The sequence below is a fragment of the Thunnus maccoyii genome, chromosome 2 (genome assembly GCF_910596095.1).
Source record: "Thunnus maccoyii chromosome 2, fThuMac1.1, whole genome shotgun sequence".
In the NCBI taxonomy this organism is placed as follows: Eukaryota; Metazoa; Chordata; class Actinopteri; order Scombriformes; family Scombridae; genus Thunnus; species Thunnus maccoyii.
In genome coordinates, this window is record NC_056534.1 from 21097286 (window position 1) to 21117510 (window position 20225).

General features: G+C 39.7%; 1 protein-coding gene across 1 annotated transcript; it reads left to right on the top strand.

The window, feature by feature from the left end:
- Nucleotides 1-63: 63 nt before the first annotated feature.
- Nucleotides 64-19747, top strand: tmem176 (transmembrane protein 176). Its single transcript, XM_042392808.1, has 7 exons — nucleotides 64-179; nucleotides 2041-2169; nucleotides 4264-4374; nucleotides 4602-4658; nucleotides 9206-9352; nucleotides 12850-12966; nucleotides 18516-19747. Exons 2-7 carry the CDS (start codon nucleotides 2044-2046, stop codon nucleotides 18573-18575), a joined length of 618 nt encoding a protein of 205 aa, XP_042248742.1. The 5' UTR covers nucleotides 64-179; nucleotides 2041-2043; the 3' UTR covers nucleotides 18576-19747.
- Nucleotides 19748-20225: the final 478 nt, after the last annotated feature.

Below are 20225 nucleotides of genomic sequence, written 5' to 3' on the forward strand. Positions count from 1 at the left end.
ACGGAGCCAGGAGAGGAAGCAAAGGAGGAGCTCCGCGGGATCCCATCCAGATACACAGAACAGTCGCTCTCTTTCATACTAATAAACACATACCCGCCTACAAAAAGGAGAGACGCATCAAAAATCAGGAGTGGTCGAAAAAGATCGACAAAATTTATTGACATATCCCGACAGAAAAGGTAGGGATGATATATATTTACTTTCTCATAACTACAGAACAGCCTAAATATACCGCAAATGATATTACTCTCAGTGTGGCAGGGCCTTGTGTTTAAACTTTGCTTAACGTTTATTAAAGGTTCATAAATTGGTGATTTAAGACATGCTCTGTTGATTGGCTACTTCAGAGTACAGGCGCACAGAAGTGTGTTTGCCCAAACACCAGGCTTCAACACAGGAGCAGTAAGGTTATGCAATACGCTCTAATCAATCTGTACGTAACCCTTGCGTAAATGTTAACATCTGTCTAGACTGATCAGCTCTACATACCCCTACATGGTAATAGTAACAGCAATGGTACTGATTGGAGATAGTGCAGTGTGATAGTCTGTTTCCGGCACTGCAACTAACTAACTAAGTTTGATTTAAATTAATTGGTTGTTGAACAGTATGTGCTGTGTCATTTGATCACCCAATCGCCAAAATTGGACTTTAAATAAAAGTGGGATGTGTTTCACATCTTTTGCAACACCATCCACGTGAGAGCAACACTTTGCGAGCAGAAACAGAAAAAAATATTAGTTTTTCTTGTGAAATGGTTCATTCTTTGATTTTAAGAGATGTAGCCAAATGCAGCAACACAACAAACATAACACAAATCTGTTACTACTGTAGGGGTTACAATGTATCATGTTACAAAAATGTAACAATATGCAGTAAAGTCTATGGACTGTCAGAGGTCTCCACACTGCCTTAAAATGTGAACCAGCTCATAGTCTTACCAATGTGTTTGCAAGTTTAAGCAGCTTAATTGTAGATCATGTATACTTCACATTTTTACTAGCCAGTTTCAAATGCAAGCTATATACTGTTACTGTACTGTACATTTTTCCTAATGTTCTGGGCAGCAGTTGATTTCCACTCATTTCCATAAAGTTTAAAAATCGTGTAATATACTTTTGAAACTTGCTCTCCTTGTGTAATTCATTATACTAAATCTGCCTGTTTTTGTCATTAGTCTGAAGATTTTTTTATCATACAGAAAATAATGCAAACCAATGATTGCCGAGAAAAATGCTTTCAAAGTTATGAAACACAACAATATGTTTTGCAAAATAACTAGCTGCAATGTGCAGTAGACATGGTTTGTATTCAATGTGTTGAAACATGCAAAATTACAGGAGGTTTCCAAGAATGTCCTAAATCTAAACAAAGTTTGTGTGAAGATGTTTCAGCTGGGGTTTTTGGACAGCTGAAATTTGAAACAGACAACCAAAGCCTTTAAGATATTTGTACATTCAGTCAGTCTTTGTTAAACATATTGTCAGTGGAACATGTTTCATTCCAAACTGTGAGCTCACTGTATCATTTCAGCCCAACCACTCACTACCAGTGTACACACTGAAACATCTTCTACTATCTTATTTAAGTAGTTCACTATAATATCATTTTACACTACACTGAGTCCTTTATAGTTACACTGTAATGTTATTTTTTTCTGACCTCCAGCAGACCTCACAGTTGACAATTTTACATGCCATAGCAGGAAAAACAGGTTTTATTTTATTTATAGTTATGTTAATAACATTAATAAGGATTGAATTCCATGTTCTAGGACCCTGGTACTGTAGGCTACATGACTCATGGGCTTTCTTACTGGGACATCTAAATGGAACAGAGCCATCACTAATGTTGTTAGTTACACCTGTGCTTCTCCTGCTATGACAAATCTGCTGTGAGAATGCCTTGTAGCACCCCAAATCCATACCTTTACTCCGAGCTCACGGATTCAAAAACCTGTTATAATAAGGTGCCATCTTTAAAAATGGAGCTAGTTCATGGTCCTGTGGTATGGAAGGTGACCTCTGTTGCCCTCTGCAGGTGATGGCGGTGGCAGTCTCCAGGGATCTGACGGTGCAGGTGCTGGAGGATGTGAACACTGTCAAGCTGACTGACAGACAGCAGGCTCTGCATGCTGCCATCCAGAGAGGAGAGCCCAAATGTCTGGGGGTGAGTCTTGAACTGTGTATTTGTACATTACCATACACTAACCACACAGAGCTGTAGAACTGAGTGGATGTTTTGGATACGGTCAGATTGATAAAGGGAGCAAGTTTTGTTCATGTGTAAAGAATAGTTCAACATTTTGGAAAATACATTTGTTTGCTGTTTACCGTTATAGTCCGTTTTAGTCTGATGAAAGCATCAATAACAATTTTCATATCATATCAATCGATTAGAAGGAAGGGGAAGCTTCTAGCCCACCTCAATTAAGTCAAACAATACTCCTTAAATAGCCAGTTAAATGTAAGATGATGTTGTAGCACCACCTGTAAGGGTACAGCATGTTTTTGGTAATTCTCAGAGTTAATGTGTGTTTCTGTTCTCATAATTTGTGGCAATTAAAATAAGAGTTGTGGTACATTTTGCCAAAGACCATGTCCATCACAATTCAGCAACCCACATTACATTATGCACAATCAAAAAAAAAATAAAAATAAAAATAAAAATAACAATTCAAAAAGGTTCTTTTTTGACCCTGAAAACAGTAAATAAGAAAGAAAGAAAACAATGAGGAAGACTGAGGGATGAGGTTGAAAGCACTGGAAAAAGCTCAAGACCTTGAGCCTGATAAACGGGATCTGGATCCAGACCAAAAACTCACCTGAGGGGTGTACTACGAAGCAAGCTCAACATAGCCAGGCTTTCTTTGTGTGAGCTGGCTCGACAAACCCTAAACTCGCGATCAGAGATACTTGGTATCACGATGGTGGATATGAACTTTCTTTGTTAACCCAGGTTTTCTGCTTCAGGCTCTGTGCGCGTCCCCATAAAAGTTTGGCACGTCATTTGACTCTTTTTCCGCACAAAATGGACAGATCGTGTGCCGCTTTCTTTAGTCAGGAGGAACAGATCATTATAATGGAGAGATATGAAGAATATAAATACATTATCACAGCAAAAAGCAACGCTGTCGGTGCAAATAAGTCAAGAGAGGAATGCTGGCAGAAAATTGCTGATGTAAATTCGTTAATTAAAAAACAAATTCCTTAATTTATTAATTTCATAAATAGTTTATATACTTATTTGACCACTCAATGCACTTGTACCTCCCACATCCAAAGCTCTTAAACTTTTAACTTGATGCAGCAGATTTAAACATTACTCTCAAGAAGTGCATTCAGGTATAAGTGGAAATCACTTTAGATTCTGGCCAAATCAAACTGAAATTAATATTATAGATTGAATATTATCTGTGATAAATATCAATAGATTAATCTTTTTTTGTTCAAAGTATTTCTTCATTAGTTTTTTTTGTTTGCTTTTTTGTTTTTTTTAATTTGAAATACAATTTGATATATTGTAACAAAATCCCATCCCACAAGTAATCCTAACCTCTTGCACCATTACAAATTTGCAATGTGACATATCAAATCAGGTAGTTAGTGAAAGGACAGTGCTTTTTATTGCCGATTTAAGCCAAAACTCGGAACATAACCTGCTCCAGACCAGGTTAAGTTTGCAGCATAAGTTACCATGGTGATGTAGCCAGGTTAAAAGAGAGCCAACTTCGTGACATTGAAAACCCTGGCTTTATGCTCAACATACCTCGCTAACCCACTAATCTCGCTTCGTAGTACACCCCTCTGATGTTTCTTTTCCTATGGCCAAACAAACAAAAACAGACATGAAAAAGGACTGAAAACATACAGTAATGTCTTTGGTAGAAATGCATATCAGTATTTTTTTAATCCAGACATTCTTCCTCTTTTCATTATTGAGGGGAGGACATATGCCTCCACATTATCAGCCACTGGGACCACAGAGTTGATCCACTGCAGCAGCTGTGCTTTGCTCAAGGGCAGTTTAATTAGTAGAAATTTTTTTGGGGGGGTGAACAGTTGTTGCTCACTCACTTTCTCTACCACTTCCTGCTGAGTTGTGCTGTTGTGTTTGGTGTCTGATGGCAAGGCATATCCTTCAACATGGTCACATGAACTGTTTAGCTAGCTAGACACCAGATTACTGCTCACAAAGCTGGTAGCAAGTGATGATTTTTACTCTGTGTGTGCATGTGTGTATATATGTGTATGCGTGTGTCAGGTGAGTCAAGTAATGCTGGGGCTGATGGTCATGTCCTACTCCATTCCTCTGCACTTCACTGAGTTCACAGAGGTGGTCAACTTGGGAGTTCCTTGGTGGAGCGGCCTGACGGTGAGTGTACGGATGTGTGAGTGAGTCTTATTCTGTTTAAATTTTGATTTCTGTTGATTACATTTGTGCTCTTAAAAGGAAAAAGAAAGTCATAATAACACATTTAAAGGCTTTGGTCATCTGACTTAGCCAATCTCTCCTGTATGTATGTATGTGTGTATGTGTGTGTGTGTGTGTGTGTGTGTGTGTGTGTGTGTATGTGTGGGCGCGTGTGTGGGTGGGCCCAGTTCATCACAGCAGGAGTGGTCGCTATCATCTTGGACAAACACTGCACCATCAAGATTGTGAGTCTGCAGACTACACATACACATACGTACAGCTATACACTCACAAATCACTTAAAGTCACACATTCTCATAAAGGTGTACATGCACAGTTGCCAACAAATCACTTTCTCTTAATGGGTCACAGACTCCATTTCTTTCTTAAATTTTCTGCTCCTCCTCACTCAAATCACTGCTCTTTAACAAGGATGTATCCAAAGCACAAATTCAGTGGGTCCATGGCTATTTTCCAGCAGGGAAAATCAGGGGAACTACAAGTGCTGTTGGAGAAAGAAAAAGTCATTTTAATTTTACATTTTTCTCCTGTATTTTAGTTGCGTCATTAAATACTTTGTATTATATAATCTTTTTCGTAAACTAAATCACTCTTAAGAGTCCTCCACTGATTTACAGTGCACACAGAAGGGAGGAGCGCTCCAGAGGCTTGCAAGGACACTTCACCAAAGCCTCGAGCACTAGTGGCAGTTCCCATTGGGGGGTAGAGGCACGCATCATTAGGTGTTGCCTCCTGAATGGTCTGTACAACCTGTTGACAGTCCAATCCAATCAGCCTGTCACTCTCAAGAGCCAAGGCTGTAGAGGTTAGCGAAGAGTGGACAATGCACCTATCACCCCCACTTTCTGAGACCGTGCCACCCGAAACTGGGGGATGGTCCAGGGCTGGGCTGCCAGCATTTGAGTCATGTCTACATACCAGGGCACGGAGTGGTGACCTGGGGCTATCAGAATGACCGACCACTGCTCTTGTCTCTTTCTCGCCAACAGGAGAGGAATGAGACAGAGAGGCATAAAGGCGTAAAGACATAAAAGCTTAAAGGTATAAAGGCGTAAAGCAGCTTTCCTGGCCATGGCATGTGTGCAAACATGTCCCATCCACCCCCAAAGATGGTTCCGCCATCCTCAACAGGGCAGCGGACCGAACTCCACCCTGTCTGTTGATGATGGCCATCATGGTGCTTGGTCATCACCAACATGTCTCCCCTGCACCAGGGGCTTGAAGTGTTGGACGACCAAAAACACCACCTGGAGATCGAGGGGGTTGATGTGTCGGAGCTCTGTCGGAGACCACACTCCACCTATCACTCTCCCCAGGCAGGTCCCTCTCTCCACCCCATCAGGGATGCATCTGTGAACACCGTGACACAAGAAGTATCCCTGCACCGAGGGAGGAGTAGTCACCAAGCGATGCTCGTGGTTCTTGGCATCCAAGCAGAGGCTGTCCAACCACCTCTGCAGGCATGGCATGTGCACCAGTCCCAGCGGCACCACTAAATGAGCTGCTACCATTAACCCCAGCACCTGCATAACGGTCAGCGCTGTCACCATTGCACCCCACCGCAGTCTGTGAACTGCCTGCTGCAGGCCTGTCTGTCTGAGTTTCGACAGAACAGCCCGCAATCTGCACAAATTGAGCACAACCCCCAGATATTCCACCTCTTATTGTGGCTGGGGGAGCCCTCTTCTTCCAGTTGATTGCAAACCCTAACCTGTTTAGGTGCAAGATCAGCTGGGCTGTGTGGAACATAGCCCATTCCTAGGATCTGGCCACAACAATGAGGTTGTTAAATTCCAGGTGCACTTGCAACTTGGCAGATTGCTATTATAATGGCACATTTGCCAAATAGTAAGAAGGAGGCTTCTCTGCAGAGGAAATGGATTGGCTTGTGCATGAAGTGAAAGCGCACGATCAAGCACACTGGCCCCTGCTGCTCCTGGACCCTCCCGTGGTGAGCCCCAGACACCAGTTTAAGATCCTATTCATTAATTTGTTGCATATTTCTTTTCATTTGTTTTTGAGAAGGTTTTTTTTTTTTTAATTACAGCTTTGGTTTCTTGAAAATCGTTTTGTTCAGTCATGGAGTGACAGGTAAAATCAACAGGGTTTTAATTGCTGAAAGTATGGAAACCTGATCATTGTAATCTCAAAAATGTCAAAAAATATTGTTAAAAAATATTGCAATATAAATATTGTTCAGAAATCAAATCACTAATTTTAGTCATGTACAAAATCATCATATACAGTTGTCAGGCCTTGATCAGCTCTCCAAGGTGCTGACCCTGCGGCTAGAAGCAGCTAGGAGCTGTCCAAATTTATTTCCTTCTTTAGTTTAATCATTGTTTTCACCTCATTTATTTCCCAATGTGTTCCATATGTCCTCATGTATTGATGAAGCAGGAAAGTCGATCTGTGTCTGATCTGTTGTTGAAATCCGTTTGCTGAGTCTTGACAGACACCCACAACCTGATGGGTCTGTTTAAGTAACTGTGTGATTTGGTCAAATAATTAGACAGTTTCATCAGTCACAAACACTTTCACAAACATCAGTTACAAAGTGCTTCACAGTCAAAGAAATAAAATAAAATAAAATAAAATAAAGTGAAATAAAATAAAATAAAATCAGAATAAATAAAAAACAAAGACATCAAATAAAATATACAAGGAGAGCAGATAAAATGGACAAATTAAGATAGGATAGCACATACTACCTCAATGCCTGTCTAAACAAATGGGCTTTTAGCTGCTTTTTAAGAGTCTACATTATCCAAGGACCTTAAGCTTGTTGGAAGACTTTTCCAAAACTTAGGGGCTGCTGACTGGAAAGCATGAACCCCCTGAGTATTAAAATGTGTACGAGGTACACTTAGAAAGCCGTGGGTGGAGGATCTAAGAGCTCGACTAGTGGTGTAGGGATGCAGAAGGTCAATAATGTACTGTGGAGCCTGGCTATGTAGGGCTCTATAAGTGAGCACAAAAATTTAAAATGAATTCTGAAATTTACTGGAAGCCAGTGCAGTGACCTTAAAACAGGAGTTATGTGAGACTAGGCCTAAGCCTAGCAGCAGCGTTTTGGACAGTTTGTAAGCGATGTATGTAAGATTTATTAAGACAGGTAAAAAAAAGTTAGAGTAGTTACAGTAGTCCAAACATGATGAGATAAAAGCATGTATGAACATCTCCATTTCATTTCTTGATATCACAGACCGGAGTTTGGCTATGTTTCTCAGGTGAAAGAAACACGATCAAGTTAGCGTCTTAACATGCGCTTCAAAAGTACAGAGATAAGTTATTGAGGATGAACCTGATTGTCCAAATATCCAACATCAAACTGTCTACATCATGGTGTTTTGACAGCAGTATCCCAAACGTCTGTTTCATAACGTGCTGCACAATGTGATGTAAACAAACTACGCATAGAAAGCATTCATGTGGCATCATATTGTTATGTAAGGCCTCTCAGACATGTTCCGCATCACACTGCCTCGTTCACCAGTAGCAGTATGTAACATAGTCAGCTATGTGAACCAGTGAACTAAAGTTAGGTACCATCGTTATTAGCTTTGAATGTGTGCACCATGGTGATGCAGGAGTGGTCACACAAAAGATGGTCCAGATCAGCCTCCTGATGCCAGACGGCATTGGCGTACAATAGTCACACTGACACCAAGTAATGTTGCCGACTTGCTCTTGACCCCAAACCACCGGCTCCACGACTTCTTCCACCCGTACCACTGCTCAGTTCCCATGCCTTATTGGCTCGAATGTGTAAGCAATGGGACTTGCCACAGACTGAACAGGCATTTTGAGTTCATCTTCCTTCATTTTCAAAAAGTGTGTGTTCAACCCGGTTCAGAAATACTTCACTGTCTTCACTGGCCAATGGAACCAACCAACCCTGCTACGTAGGCAGTGACGTCACGTCAAAATGGTGGCTTGCTAGCTAGATAGCTAGGTATAAATTACAAAAATAAATTTGTCATATCTGTGGTTTTAACAACTTTTTAAAATTAAATTTTATGCAATGGTGGTTTTTCTAATATATTTTGGCACTATCAGTGCCAAAACATGCATGTTTCATGTCCACTTTAATGTTAAATGTCTGCAGCGGCTCAGTGCGTCTCTGTAACATACGGAGTGTTTACTTTGAAAATCCCTGGGGCTGGTTACACCGTCTCTGCTTTCCTTTACATAGTTTCATCTCCAAAGTGTGTAAAAGAAGTTATTAATTATGTTAATTATTTAGGTTATGTTTATTTATTTAGTTTAGCTCTTAAATTGAGCTGCAGCCAACATGCTTCAAAATGCGCAACTTTTACTATGAAGGCGAGCTGCCTCTGTTTCTGGCACTCAAGTTCCTGTTTCAATTTTCATTGTATTAGTTGGATAACCATACACCAACACCAATTCACCATCTATATAGTATCATTCAGAGTATGATGAATCAGACAGTCACTACAGTACAAACATGTATCACCTCTAAGCAGAGCTGGTGACATTAGTTACCCTGTTTAAAAGTTCCATATAGATGCTTGCGAGGCCTGCTCTCACAGCCCACCTGCTCCTCACAGAGCATGGAATCATTGATCAACAACCTGACAATATTCAACACAAAGATCAAAGATCTGTGACCAGCCAAAAACGTTTAGGGCTAAAGTTCAGCTATGCTGCTACAGCATTTGTACTAGGCTACTGCAGCTGCTGTTCCTGTTACTACTATGTTCCTGCCCCCTCTGATGGTTAAAAGGAAAAATGTTTTTCTTTTTTTCAGTTGCGAGTGTGTTTGATGGTGAGCATGGTGTCCACTGTGCTGTCAATTGCGGCTGTGATCATCTACTCTGTGGACATGGACAAGAATCCTGAGGCGCCGTGTGTCAAAATGATACATGGCAGCTGTAATGAGAAACACTATGCCACGGTTTGTGTCAGCGTCACTGAATGTCACTATAGCCTCTTTCACACATAGTTCCCTGTAATTCACTGGGATAACCTTTAAGGTATCGCTAGTTGATTTTCAATAGTCACACATGCAGCTACATTCAGGAACATTTCCGTCTTGCACTTTTTTTTTTTTTTTTTTTTTTACACATGCCATGGCAATGCTGGAATAGATGAGGAAAGAGACAGTCCAGCAGATGGCAGTAATGCAACACTTATGGATGCCAGATGCTCTGTGCTGACTGTCCAGTTTCCAGCCATTCTTGAAAAAAAGAGCTTGTTTGCTAACAAAAGAACTTGCATTGCTTGTTAATTATCAAATCACCCATGAAGGCATTGGCAAGGCAACTGTTAACAAGTCACAGATTCAAATACGTCATCAGCTTGTCTTGACCATGCTTGTGTTCAGCAAAAATTTATCACAGACCAAAGTGTGTATATTTTGATGGTGTCAAGGGGTCGCCAAATCCATGAGGACTATCTACAGTGCAGCCAGAGAGAAGGGACAGTGACACATTTTGTTTATTGTGGTCTACTACCACGATAAAGTGCTCGATCTCAGCTATACTTTGAGGGTGTTTATATCCACATCTGATGAACAGTATAGGCGTTCCCTTTTAAATCACAGTCCTCCAATTTTAAAGGGGACCTATTATGCTTTTCCTTATTTTCAGTCCTATATATAATGCTACAATGTCAGATGTTCATGTTAAAAGTGGCCAATGTTTCAAATAATGAGGTAAATGTTTGTAGAAGTAATCCCTATGAGCAAAAAGCACTGGCTTCAGACTGCTCTGAACACTCGGTTTACAACATTTATTTCTACTTTCAGCCCAAGTGGACGTCGGCTCATAACAGATTTTTTTATATGGTCATCTGATCCACGCACAGCGCACAAGTTCACTGCTCTGCTCCAACATATTTTGGGTTAGACATGCCGAGTCATGACTCCATTACACAGCACTGCAAAGAAGAATAATTAGTTTAGCTGTTGGAGGTGTGCTGGTCGTCTGTAGCTCTTCATCAAACATCTCACTGTGGCTATTTCAGCTTGTACTATTTCTGCTTGTATAACTCATCCATATAAATTTAAATGGGTGAGTTATATAAAAATTCACCCCTTGTACAGTTATCATGAATGGGGAACTTAGCTATAGAGACAAAAAAACATTTTTTTTTTATATGGTCATCTGATCCACGCACAGCGCACAAGTTCACTGCTCTGCTCCAACATATTTTGGGTTAGACATGCCGAGTCATGACTCCATTACACAGCACTGCAAAGAAGAATAATTAGTTTACCTGTTGGAGGTGTGCTGGTCGTCTGTAGCTCTTCATCAAACATCTCACTGTGGCTATTTCAGCTTGTACTATTTCTGCTTGTATAACTCATCCATATAAATTTAAATGGGTGAGTTATATAAAAATTCACCCCTTGTACAGTTATCATGAATGGGGAACTTAGCTATAGAGACAAAAAAACATTTTTGAACCAGGCTGTAAACATGTTTATTTCTGCTGTAAAGTTGGGCATTTTAACTTGGGGGTCTATGGGGATCGACTTGCTTTTGGAGGCAGCCTCAGGTGGCCATTCAAGGAACTGCAGTTTTTGGCACTTCCATGTTGGCTTCATTTTTCAGCCCCAGAGGTTGCTGCTTGTTCTGGACAGCACATTCTTCACAAATTAGCTGGATCTATAGTTAAAAGTCATTTTGATGATGCTGCCATCTCCTGGTACACCATATTATCACAACACCTCAAAAACAAACTACAAAACGCTCAAAATAAATTGATAAGGGTTATATTAAAAGTCCCTTCATGTGCACATCTTGATCCTGCACATTTTAAAAAGTATTAAGATGTTGCTCACCTGCAAAATTGTTAAAAAATATGGTACCAAGGTTCTTAATTAATTGTTCTTACTACTAAGAGAAAATCATAGCTACGTTCAAAGAGGTAGCTTGATAGACTCCATACCTTTTCAATTTAATAGCCTAGTGGGTCAAAACACATTTCTCTACAGTACAGCAGTACAGTGGAATATTCTGCCCACAAATCTGAAATTGAGTGTTTCACAGAACATGTTTAAAGTGGCTTTAACGATATGGTACCATGTAGCATATTTAATTTTTATTCTGACTTTTTATGACCAAGAAAACATGAGCATATTGACATAGCTACCCTGCCACCTGCTATTTATCTGTTGATTGTAATGTCTTGCTGTTCTTGTCGCTGCTGCTTGCTGTCTTGTTGTTTTGCTTTTTTCTTGTGATGTGTTAAGTGTTATACTACAGGACCACAATGGAAATAAGCCTTCGGGCTTTACTGTGTTTTCATTTTTGCCGATTTTTAGTGCATGTAATGACTGCAGCACATTGTTATGTTTTTAAAATCATCAAATAAATTAATTCATTCATTCAAAAGTAGAGGAGTAAGGGCTGTGAGCCGCACATTGTTCATCCAGAAGGATGTGAACACCCTCAAACAGCCTTATAGCTACGAGTCAACACTTCAAATCCAATGCGCTGGAGTATGGAGGTAAAACAGTAACATATTTCAATTTATGACCACACTGTGTAGAATATTTTCAGAACGTGGGCCTGTTGTTCTGGACCAAAGTGATGGATGCACTGAAAAGAATGTCCTTACTTAGGCCCAGATGAAGTGGGTAATAATGTTGGACTAGCTGGTTAGCCATGCCTGCTGCCTCAAGAAAAAGTGAAGGGCAAAGAGATCAGTCTATTTGTGGTGTAAATGTGTGGGCAACTTTAATTGAAAGTTAAACACTCACATTGCTTTGCACTATTTATTTTTCAACAGACATCCAAAGAAGTGAGGTTAACTGTAAGGTTACAAGTCCCACATTTTCCAAGATTCACATTTTTTCAAGCAGCGCATGATCATTGCCATTCATACAGTGTGCAGGAGGTTTGGTGTGAACTGAACAGAAGGGAAGGAAGAAAGGTTTCTTCTACCTACTACAGAAACAACACCTACCTTCATGAAAACCTGTCCTGCATGGATAGTTCCTTCCCTGTCAGACAAGATAACAATGGCAGAATATAGAAAATAAAACATTTTCAAGGGTAGTCATAGAGGCATGGGACAGATGCTCACTATTTTTTCGGAATAACCTTGTCCAGGGGTTTTAGTGTAAGTAGAAAATAAATGTAACTTGTAATAAAAAGTATAAAAACTGCCTTGGGTCTGTTGTAGATATCAGCCTGCTACCATAACCCAGGACAGTGAGACTGAAATAAACTTATCTTAGCTTATATATTTATGAAATGAGATGATAAAATTTAAATGTACTTAAGGATCATATCAATTCATTAAGTAGATGTTTTAAAATGAACATGTTTCCCTTCCTCTTTGGTGCCCCTCTCAACAGCTAGACGAACAGGCTTGCTGTTAATGTGTTGTATGTGTGTTGTTGTGACAAAAGGCAATGTGACCTCTGTGTGTCCCTTTCAACAGAAGGTGAGCAGAGGAGTGAAATCCTCCCTCCTCCTCTTCACCCTGGCCCAGACAGCCATCTCTGCCATTCTGTGCTTCCTTCTCTACAGACAGAGACGCATCTTTGGACCATACGCTGTAAGACTCCAATACTTTCTCTCCTTTAACGAAGACTTGATTATATTTTTATTGATGTTTATTTGTATAGAGACAAGTATATAGTAAGAACTAACAGTTTTTAACAGTTTCAACACATATGTTTTTATTCATATTCTTATATGCTGATATTCACTTTGACAAATACTTCCGCTGTGTTGAGAAAGGATTTTCTCTAAGTACAGTGGAAACTGCTTATAGTGATCACGGCTACAGTGATCAACCGCTTAAATGGATCAAAAAGCTTGGGACAGAATCATTTCTATACAAATGCTGTTTAAATAATTTGCCTATAGTAATCAAATAGTCCGCTTACAGTATTCATTTTGGGTCTTTTCATACATGAAAACATATGGAAAAACATTTTTAGAACTACAGTAATTCTATTTTACTCCCATGATACGTGTATGATAAGCAATTAGCAGCTGCGGCACCATTATCAGGCGTTGCGGTGCACCTCTGCAGGGTTGTGTGGAGTGCGGTTGTGGGCATGTTTATTTGTAACCGCTGTGAAACAATCAGAAAATAACATTTTATTCCTCTCATTCACCGGCTTTCTCGCTATCACTGCTCACTCTCCTCATCCACTCCCTAGCTTGCTCGACCACTGCTTCTCTCTCTCTCTCTGTCCATTTCATTACTTTATATTCATATAATAAATACACAAATGTCAATTAGATGGTAATCTGCATAAGAAATACAGAAAAAAAAATTGGTTATAATCCGCCTATAGTGGTCATTTTGACACAGATGTGATCACTATAAGCAGTTTCCACTCTATTTGCAGTAAAACCTGGTTCACCCTGCCTTAAGGAGCTGTTGACCATCCTAAAACAATTTCATAAGTCTCTGATGAGTTTTAGAACCAACAGAGACCCAGCAGAGAATGTCACAGTGTATGTATATTTTTGTGTTTACTTAAAAAAAAACCCATGCTGAAATTAGAAATCTGTAAAAGACCTACCACTCTATTTGCAGTAAAACCTGGTTCACCCTGCCTTAAGGAGCTGTTGACCATCCTAAAACAATTTCATAAGTCTCTGATGAGTTTTAGAACCAACAGAGACCCAGCAGAGAATGTCACAGTGTATGTATATTTTTGTGTTTACTTAAAAAAAAACCCATGCTGAAATTAGAAATCTGTAAAAGACCTACCAGAGTACACCACAGTATTCACAATATTAGATTATTAACATGCTTACAAAGCTGTAGCATGCTTTTATCTTGTGTTCAGTTTGTAAGAGTTTAACAAGGCTCAATTCATACATGTAACATGCCAAAGCATGAACATCATTGCATTGTGGCCATTGCTATGGTGACAAAATAAACCCTAGCTGATGTTCACTTTGTGTTTCTGAGTGTAGGCAGGTGGACCCAAGTGCAAGAGATAGCAGGCAGACAGGATCTAAAGCACAGCTATTTATTGTAACAAACCTCAGGAACAAGCCAAACAGACCATTTGACAATGACTGAACTGAAAATTTTGCTTAAATACAGACAGAACTAACTAGGGAACAGGCAACCAGGCAGGAGAACAAGCAGGGAGCCGATTGGCTGGGAGAACAAGGGAGGGAAACACAGAGCAGATAGACAGCCAAACCTGGAAAACACAATGAGACCAGATAGGACTGTGACAGGACCATGACAGTTTCAGCCAAAAATAAATGAAGTCTTTTGGCTTCCTCTATTCTTATGAATAGCTAATAGTATCCAGTGAGCTATTCATGAAGGAGTGAAGTTTGTGAAGAGTAATCAGTACTACAGTGTGCTGAACAATTCCACCTCAGGCTAATCATATTTTACTGTTAACTTAAGGTTCAGTACAGTGGAAAACTATCCAGGGTTATGTGAGCCTTGAATAAAAGTGAACTAGCTTTGTATTCATGACAGTCTCATGACAGTATGAACACTGTTTTAGAGGATTTACTAGACTACTAGAACTAGAATTATATGGCATTATATTTATGTCTCAATCCTGACAATGCAATGAGGCATTTTGAGCACAAAAAAAATTATATTTTGTTGAGAAAATATTATCAGAATACAATAGAATCATGTAATTTGAGCAAATAAAATTCCACTCTGTGCTCAGTTAATTTATTTGTGTGCTGCTATTACTGTATCCATACTATACTTACTGTATACCATCCATGTAACCTCTCTCACTTGTACTCATTTGCCTCTCTCAAATTTCCACTCCATGTGCTCTCAAACCCTGGAACACTTGCTCACAGTGACAGTGCGAATTCGCCTGCACTCAACACATCCTTACAATGTGCCACAATTTCAGCCAACCAGAGAATTAGAGTAGGTCATTTTTTGATTGGCTGTCTTGTCTCTAATCTGTTCACTAGCAGCACTATCAGTCATTAGGGAAGTAGGGAAGCACTGAGAGAATGGTAACTGGATGGAGCAGGCACACCACATCCATATGTAAGTGGTTGATAAAGTTATCATTTATCATTGAGACGCTGCATGGAATTATAATGATGCGAATGATTACTGTCATAAGATTTGTATTATTATAGTTATTTAAATGATATAAGTATTTCATTATATTGAAAACTTCAATAAGTACTAGTATCAGTGCTCCCAGCTTGTTCAAAAACAACTAGCCGCATTCTTGGATGGGAAGCCAGTGAGGGGTCATGTTTCCTGTTGCCTCACTGATGACTCCTGCTCAGAGTTTTGGGTGTCTGCACAGTGAGAATGCGCATTCTATTTTTTGAAAGACATGATCTGAACGCGATTTGTGGACATTCAGATCTGGTTCGAAATAGACCAAAGGATAATTAGATCTGATCCAAAATGCTGTCACCCCAAACAGATATAAATAGAGAGAGAACACCAACAACATAGAGGACCTGATATAATCCAGAGTGAATTCTGACACAGACAACAAAAATGGATGCTGTTCTGTTTGTATTACATTGGGCATTTGCATATGTGGATATGTCTAAACATGGGCGAAATGTACATCACACTGACCCTAGTGGCTAGGCGGACGCTTAGCACGTCTGTCATATTTGAATATGTACTGTATGTCAGGTTTGGCTGTTGCTAGAGGGCATTCTGGTATGCTTGGCTCATATGTTAAATTTGACAGCACTATAGAGGATGAAGATAAAGTTTGGCACAAAATGTTTTCCTTAATTCTGACATATGGCATTCAAATACCCATGTAGGCAAAACCCTGGTTTAGAAGGAGGTGTTTGGTAGATCAGGGGTGAGGCAAAAAAATTTGGGAGGGCTGTCAACTGCTACGTGGGGCCGACAGTCAATATCTGACCCTGGAATCATTCAGTTCCCCTCCATATAGCACCCTAGCTGAAGCTTAATGTGGAGCAGATAGTTTTCACAAAATAAATGACCCAAAAGCACTGAATCAACATGTGAATGTCATAAGTTTTGCAGACATTTCATCATAAACCAAGAATTGGACAAAAAGTCAAATTTGACCCAATGCTAGACTTGCTAAATGAAAAGTCAAGTCAAGAGATCAAAGTTATGACAAATTTCACAGCAATCCATCCAATACTTTGTAGTTGAGATATTACAATCTAGAGCTTAAAAGTCTCATGGCAGAGCTTTAGGAAAAGTCAGGGGATCTCTGAAGTCAGTAGGATTTGTCCTTTGGGGAACATGAATATCTGTACATAATTTAATTTCAATCCATCTCATAGTTGTTGAGATATATCAATCTGGACCAAAGTTGTGGACCCACCGACATATTGATATTGCCATCACTAGAATCATGCTGCTAGCATGGCTAAAAAGGATTGTAAGATTTGGCACAAGTTTTTCACTGTGAAACCCTGTTGTGAAATTTGAGTCAAAACAATCACAATAAAGAACTTGTAAAACTGACCAAACTAACAAGGTTTTTTAAAGAAATGAGAGCCTCTGTCGTGATTTACCTCAATATCCTCAAAACAAACAATTGGTCTAATAGGCAGGGGATCATTTCCTTGTTTACCGCTTTCTCCCTGGGCTGATATTAGCTGGCTGCTGCTATTTCAGTGTGTGGTAAAGCAAAACATCGTTTTCTTTTCACTTGTGTGACAGCATCATTAAATACTATGTTGTGTAATGTGGAGGGAAAAGCATAGCAATGCTCTCTGTGTTGAAAAAAACAACAACTGATCAGTCAGCTGATTGTTTGGTAACACTGATTTTACAGCAATTTCCATATAATTCATACAATATCATATACCTGTAGTTCCAGGGAAGTTGGTAGGAAATTGTTAAAAGCCCCCCTCCACTCAAACGTGTGCCTTTTGTGTCTTCAGTTGGATGTTGTGCTCTTCACTGTGCAGAATGATGCAGTGCAGTTTGTTTTCACATTCATCTGCTGAAAGTGGAAAATTTCTGTGTTCACCTTAAATTAAAGAGTTTAACACGTGTACCTCAGAGCATTATTTATGACATCTCTACTAGTTTCGAGCCAATCCTGGACTTTAACATGAGGGAGAAGGAGGAGATTGAATTTCTAATGAGGTAACTTTTTTGTGGAAAAATCATAGACGACACAAATTATTCAGAGCAGAGTGTTTTTTATATGTCTTATAACATGTCTGAAAGAAATGACACAGCCCTAAAGCAGAGCATTATCAAATCATTCGTTCTGCATCTGCATGGTATGATGTTTTGCCCATGTGTACAAGCAGTCTGTTCTTATTCCCAGGGTGTCAAATACTGATACTTTGCTGTGTCTGATATTGACGCACAAGGCACTCTTTAGCGTCTACATGAGACACACTGAGCTTTCAGCTAACGCCAATGTAAACCCATTCATGTCAATATTAGACGCCATGAGACTGATGATGTCTATATAGGGTGACATTTTCCTTTTCAAGAGAAGGCAGGTTGGGTGGTTGGCTAGATAGTTAGATGACTAAAAGTTACCCAAACCACAATCTTTAACTAAACCTAACCAAGTGGTTTTTGTGCCTAAACCTAAACAGACCACACCAGGTGCTATGAGCATGTAATATTGCAGCAGATGAGTTTAAATTGGATTTAACTGAAAGCCTGGTGCGTCACTATACAGATGCCAAAGAGTGCCTTCTGTGTCTGCATGAGACACCAGAGTGGTGTGACAAAGCATTGGTATTTGACAACCTGGGATGAGAACATGTTGGTACAAGGGGTCCTGGTGTGCTGACCAACGTGTGAAATGTCTGGGTATGTAGACATCCACTGTAGTACAAACAGAACCACAAACCACTGCCCATATATCAGGCCCTTTACTGACGGCAACTTCTTTTCAAACCCACTTCAATTCACACCGACATTCCAACCATTCCCACCAATATTAGTCTTGACTAATAATACAAACCAGTCACTTGACACTGGAGCTGCGTCCCATTTCAAGGACCACTTCCACCAAAGTCCACATTTTGAGACAGAGACGGCTGTCCCCTCCCAAAGGCTCCTAAAAGTGAATGGTCTTTTCAGAGTGTATACTGTATACAAGCAGTCTTTGTTATGTTCACATCAATGCCAACTTTCTCTCTTCCTGTCTTTTGCAGTCTCTCACTCAAGCTGCTCCATCAACGCCCACATCACTCCCACCTCCCGTCCTCAACTGATCAAATCATTTGACCAAAATTCAGGTAGATGATCTCTAAAGATGATTGATCAGCTGTCATCAAGATGTACTGATTAACTTTTGTCAAAGTGATTGATCATCTTTCACAGAGGTGACCAGTTAGCTGATGTTAAGATCTCATTTGTCTATCTACTTGTATCTGTTAGTACAGTTATCCACTGTGCTACCTGAGTGGTCACCAGCTGAAAGTATGTGAAGACCTGAATATTAGATTATTTGTTCAGTTCAACCAAATGATTGAACCCTTTAATAAACAACAGAGCTGCAATAAAAGGATCAACAGCAATACTCTTAAAACACCAAAATTAACACAGTGGTTGAAATATGTAATACTAACAAATGCATTAAAGAGGACGGAGGAAAGATGAAGTGAAGAAATGTTGATACATGAAGAGAGATACAAGAAATTGTTCTCTCCTTCGGTAATCCATCACAAGATACTTAATTATTTTGTGGCAGTGAAATGTGAAAATGTGTCTACCAGTGTGCAGTAAGCAGTGGACATTTCTGTGGCTGCACTTGGGACTCACATGAAAACACAGTGGAATCAGGAGGAATAATATACACAAAATGATTGATTGCATAGGTATTCTTTCTTTATGATGCACATAAATCAACACTTTTTTAAAAAGTCACCTAAAAAGTGCATTCAAAATTGCGTCATGGTCCCCTGTGTGTAATCATGATAGTCTGGAGACTCTGAAATTTGGGTAAAGCCAAACACCATTCCCTTCATGAAGCATTAAGATGCGGTGGGGATGTAGCAGGCCAAAGGCTAGTGAGGGTAGATGTAACATGAATACAGAAAAGTGCAAAAAGAAATACTAGAGGAAAAAGCTCTGCAGTCCATGTGAGAGCTGCCACTTGACAAAATATCTATTTTCCACTAAGTTGATGAGGCCAAACATGATCCAAAATGACACAGGAATGCCCTCAAATCAGCACCATTCATTTGATAAAAACAATCCCAAGTCAGAATCCACTTACTAGCTTTTTCCAGAACAGGTTTTTTTTTTTTGGTCAAACTAATATTTCCAAGGTCTAGAATAAACTTTAATACTTAATGATGTTAAAGGAAAAAATTGACATTTTGGGAAATACTCTTATTTGTGTTCTTGCTGAGAGTTAGATGAGAAGATTGATATCAGCCTTGTGTCTGTACAGTAAATATGAAGCTACAGCCAGCAGCCAGTTAGCATAAAGACTAGAAACAGAGGAAAACAGCTGGCTTGGACCTGACCAAAGGCAACAAAATCTGCCAACCAGCACCTTTAAAGCAAAATCCTGTTTGTTTAATCCATACAAAAACAGAACTGTATAAAAACGGCAAATCAATATTTTACAGGGGGTTATGTGCTGGACTATTTCCGGCTCCAGACCAGTTGGCTGATAACCAGGAAGCTACTGTCTATATGGATTACACAAAGGAGATACAACATGTTAATTAGTGAGTTTGGAGGTGCTGGTAGGTGGATTTTGTTATCATTGGACAAAGCTTGGCTACCTGTTTCCCTCTGTTTTCAGTCTGTATGCTAAGCTAAATTGTAAATAAGCTGCAGCTTCATATTTAGCGAACAGAAATGAGAGTGATATCAACTTTCTCATCTTACTCTCAGCAAGTTTCCCCAAA

Bases quoted from the DNA above. Each gene is read 5' to 3' on its own strand.
- tmem176 (XM_042392808.1), top strand. From the start codon at position 2,044: ATGGCGGTGGCAGTCTCCAGGGATCTGACGGTGCAGGTGCTGGAGGAT. The intron at 4,375-4,601 runs GTGAGTGTACGG...GGGTGGGCCCAG, and splicing joins CTTGGTGGAGCGGCCTGACG to TTCATCACAGCAGGAGTGGT. The intron at 12,967-18,515 runs GTAAGACTCCAA...TGTCTTTTGCAG, and splicing joins GCATCTTTGGACCATACGCT to TCTCTCACTCAAGCTGCTCC.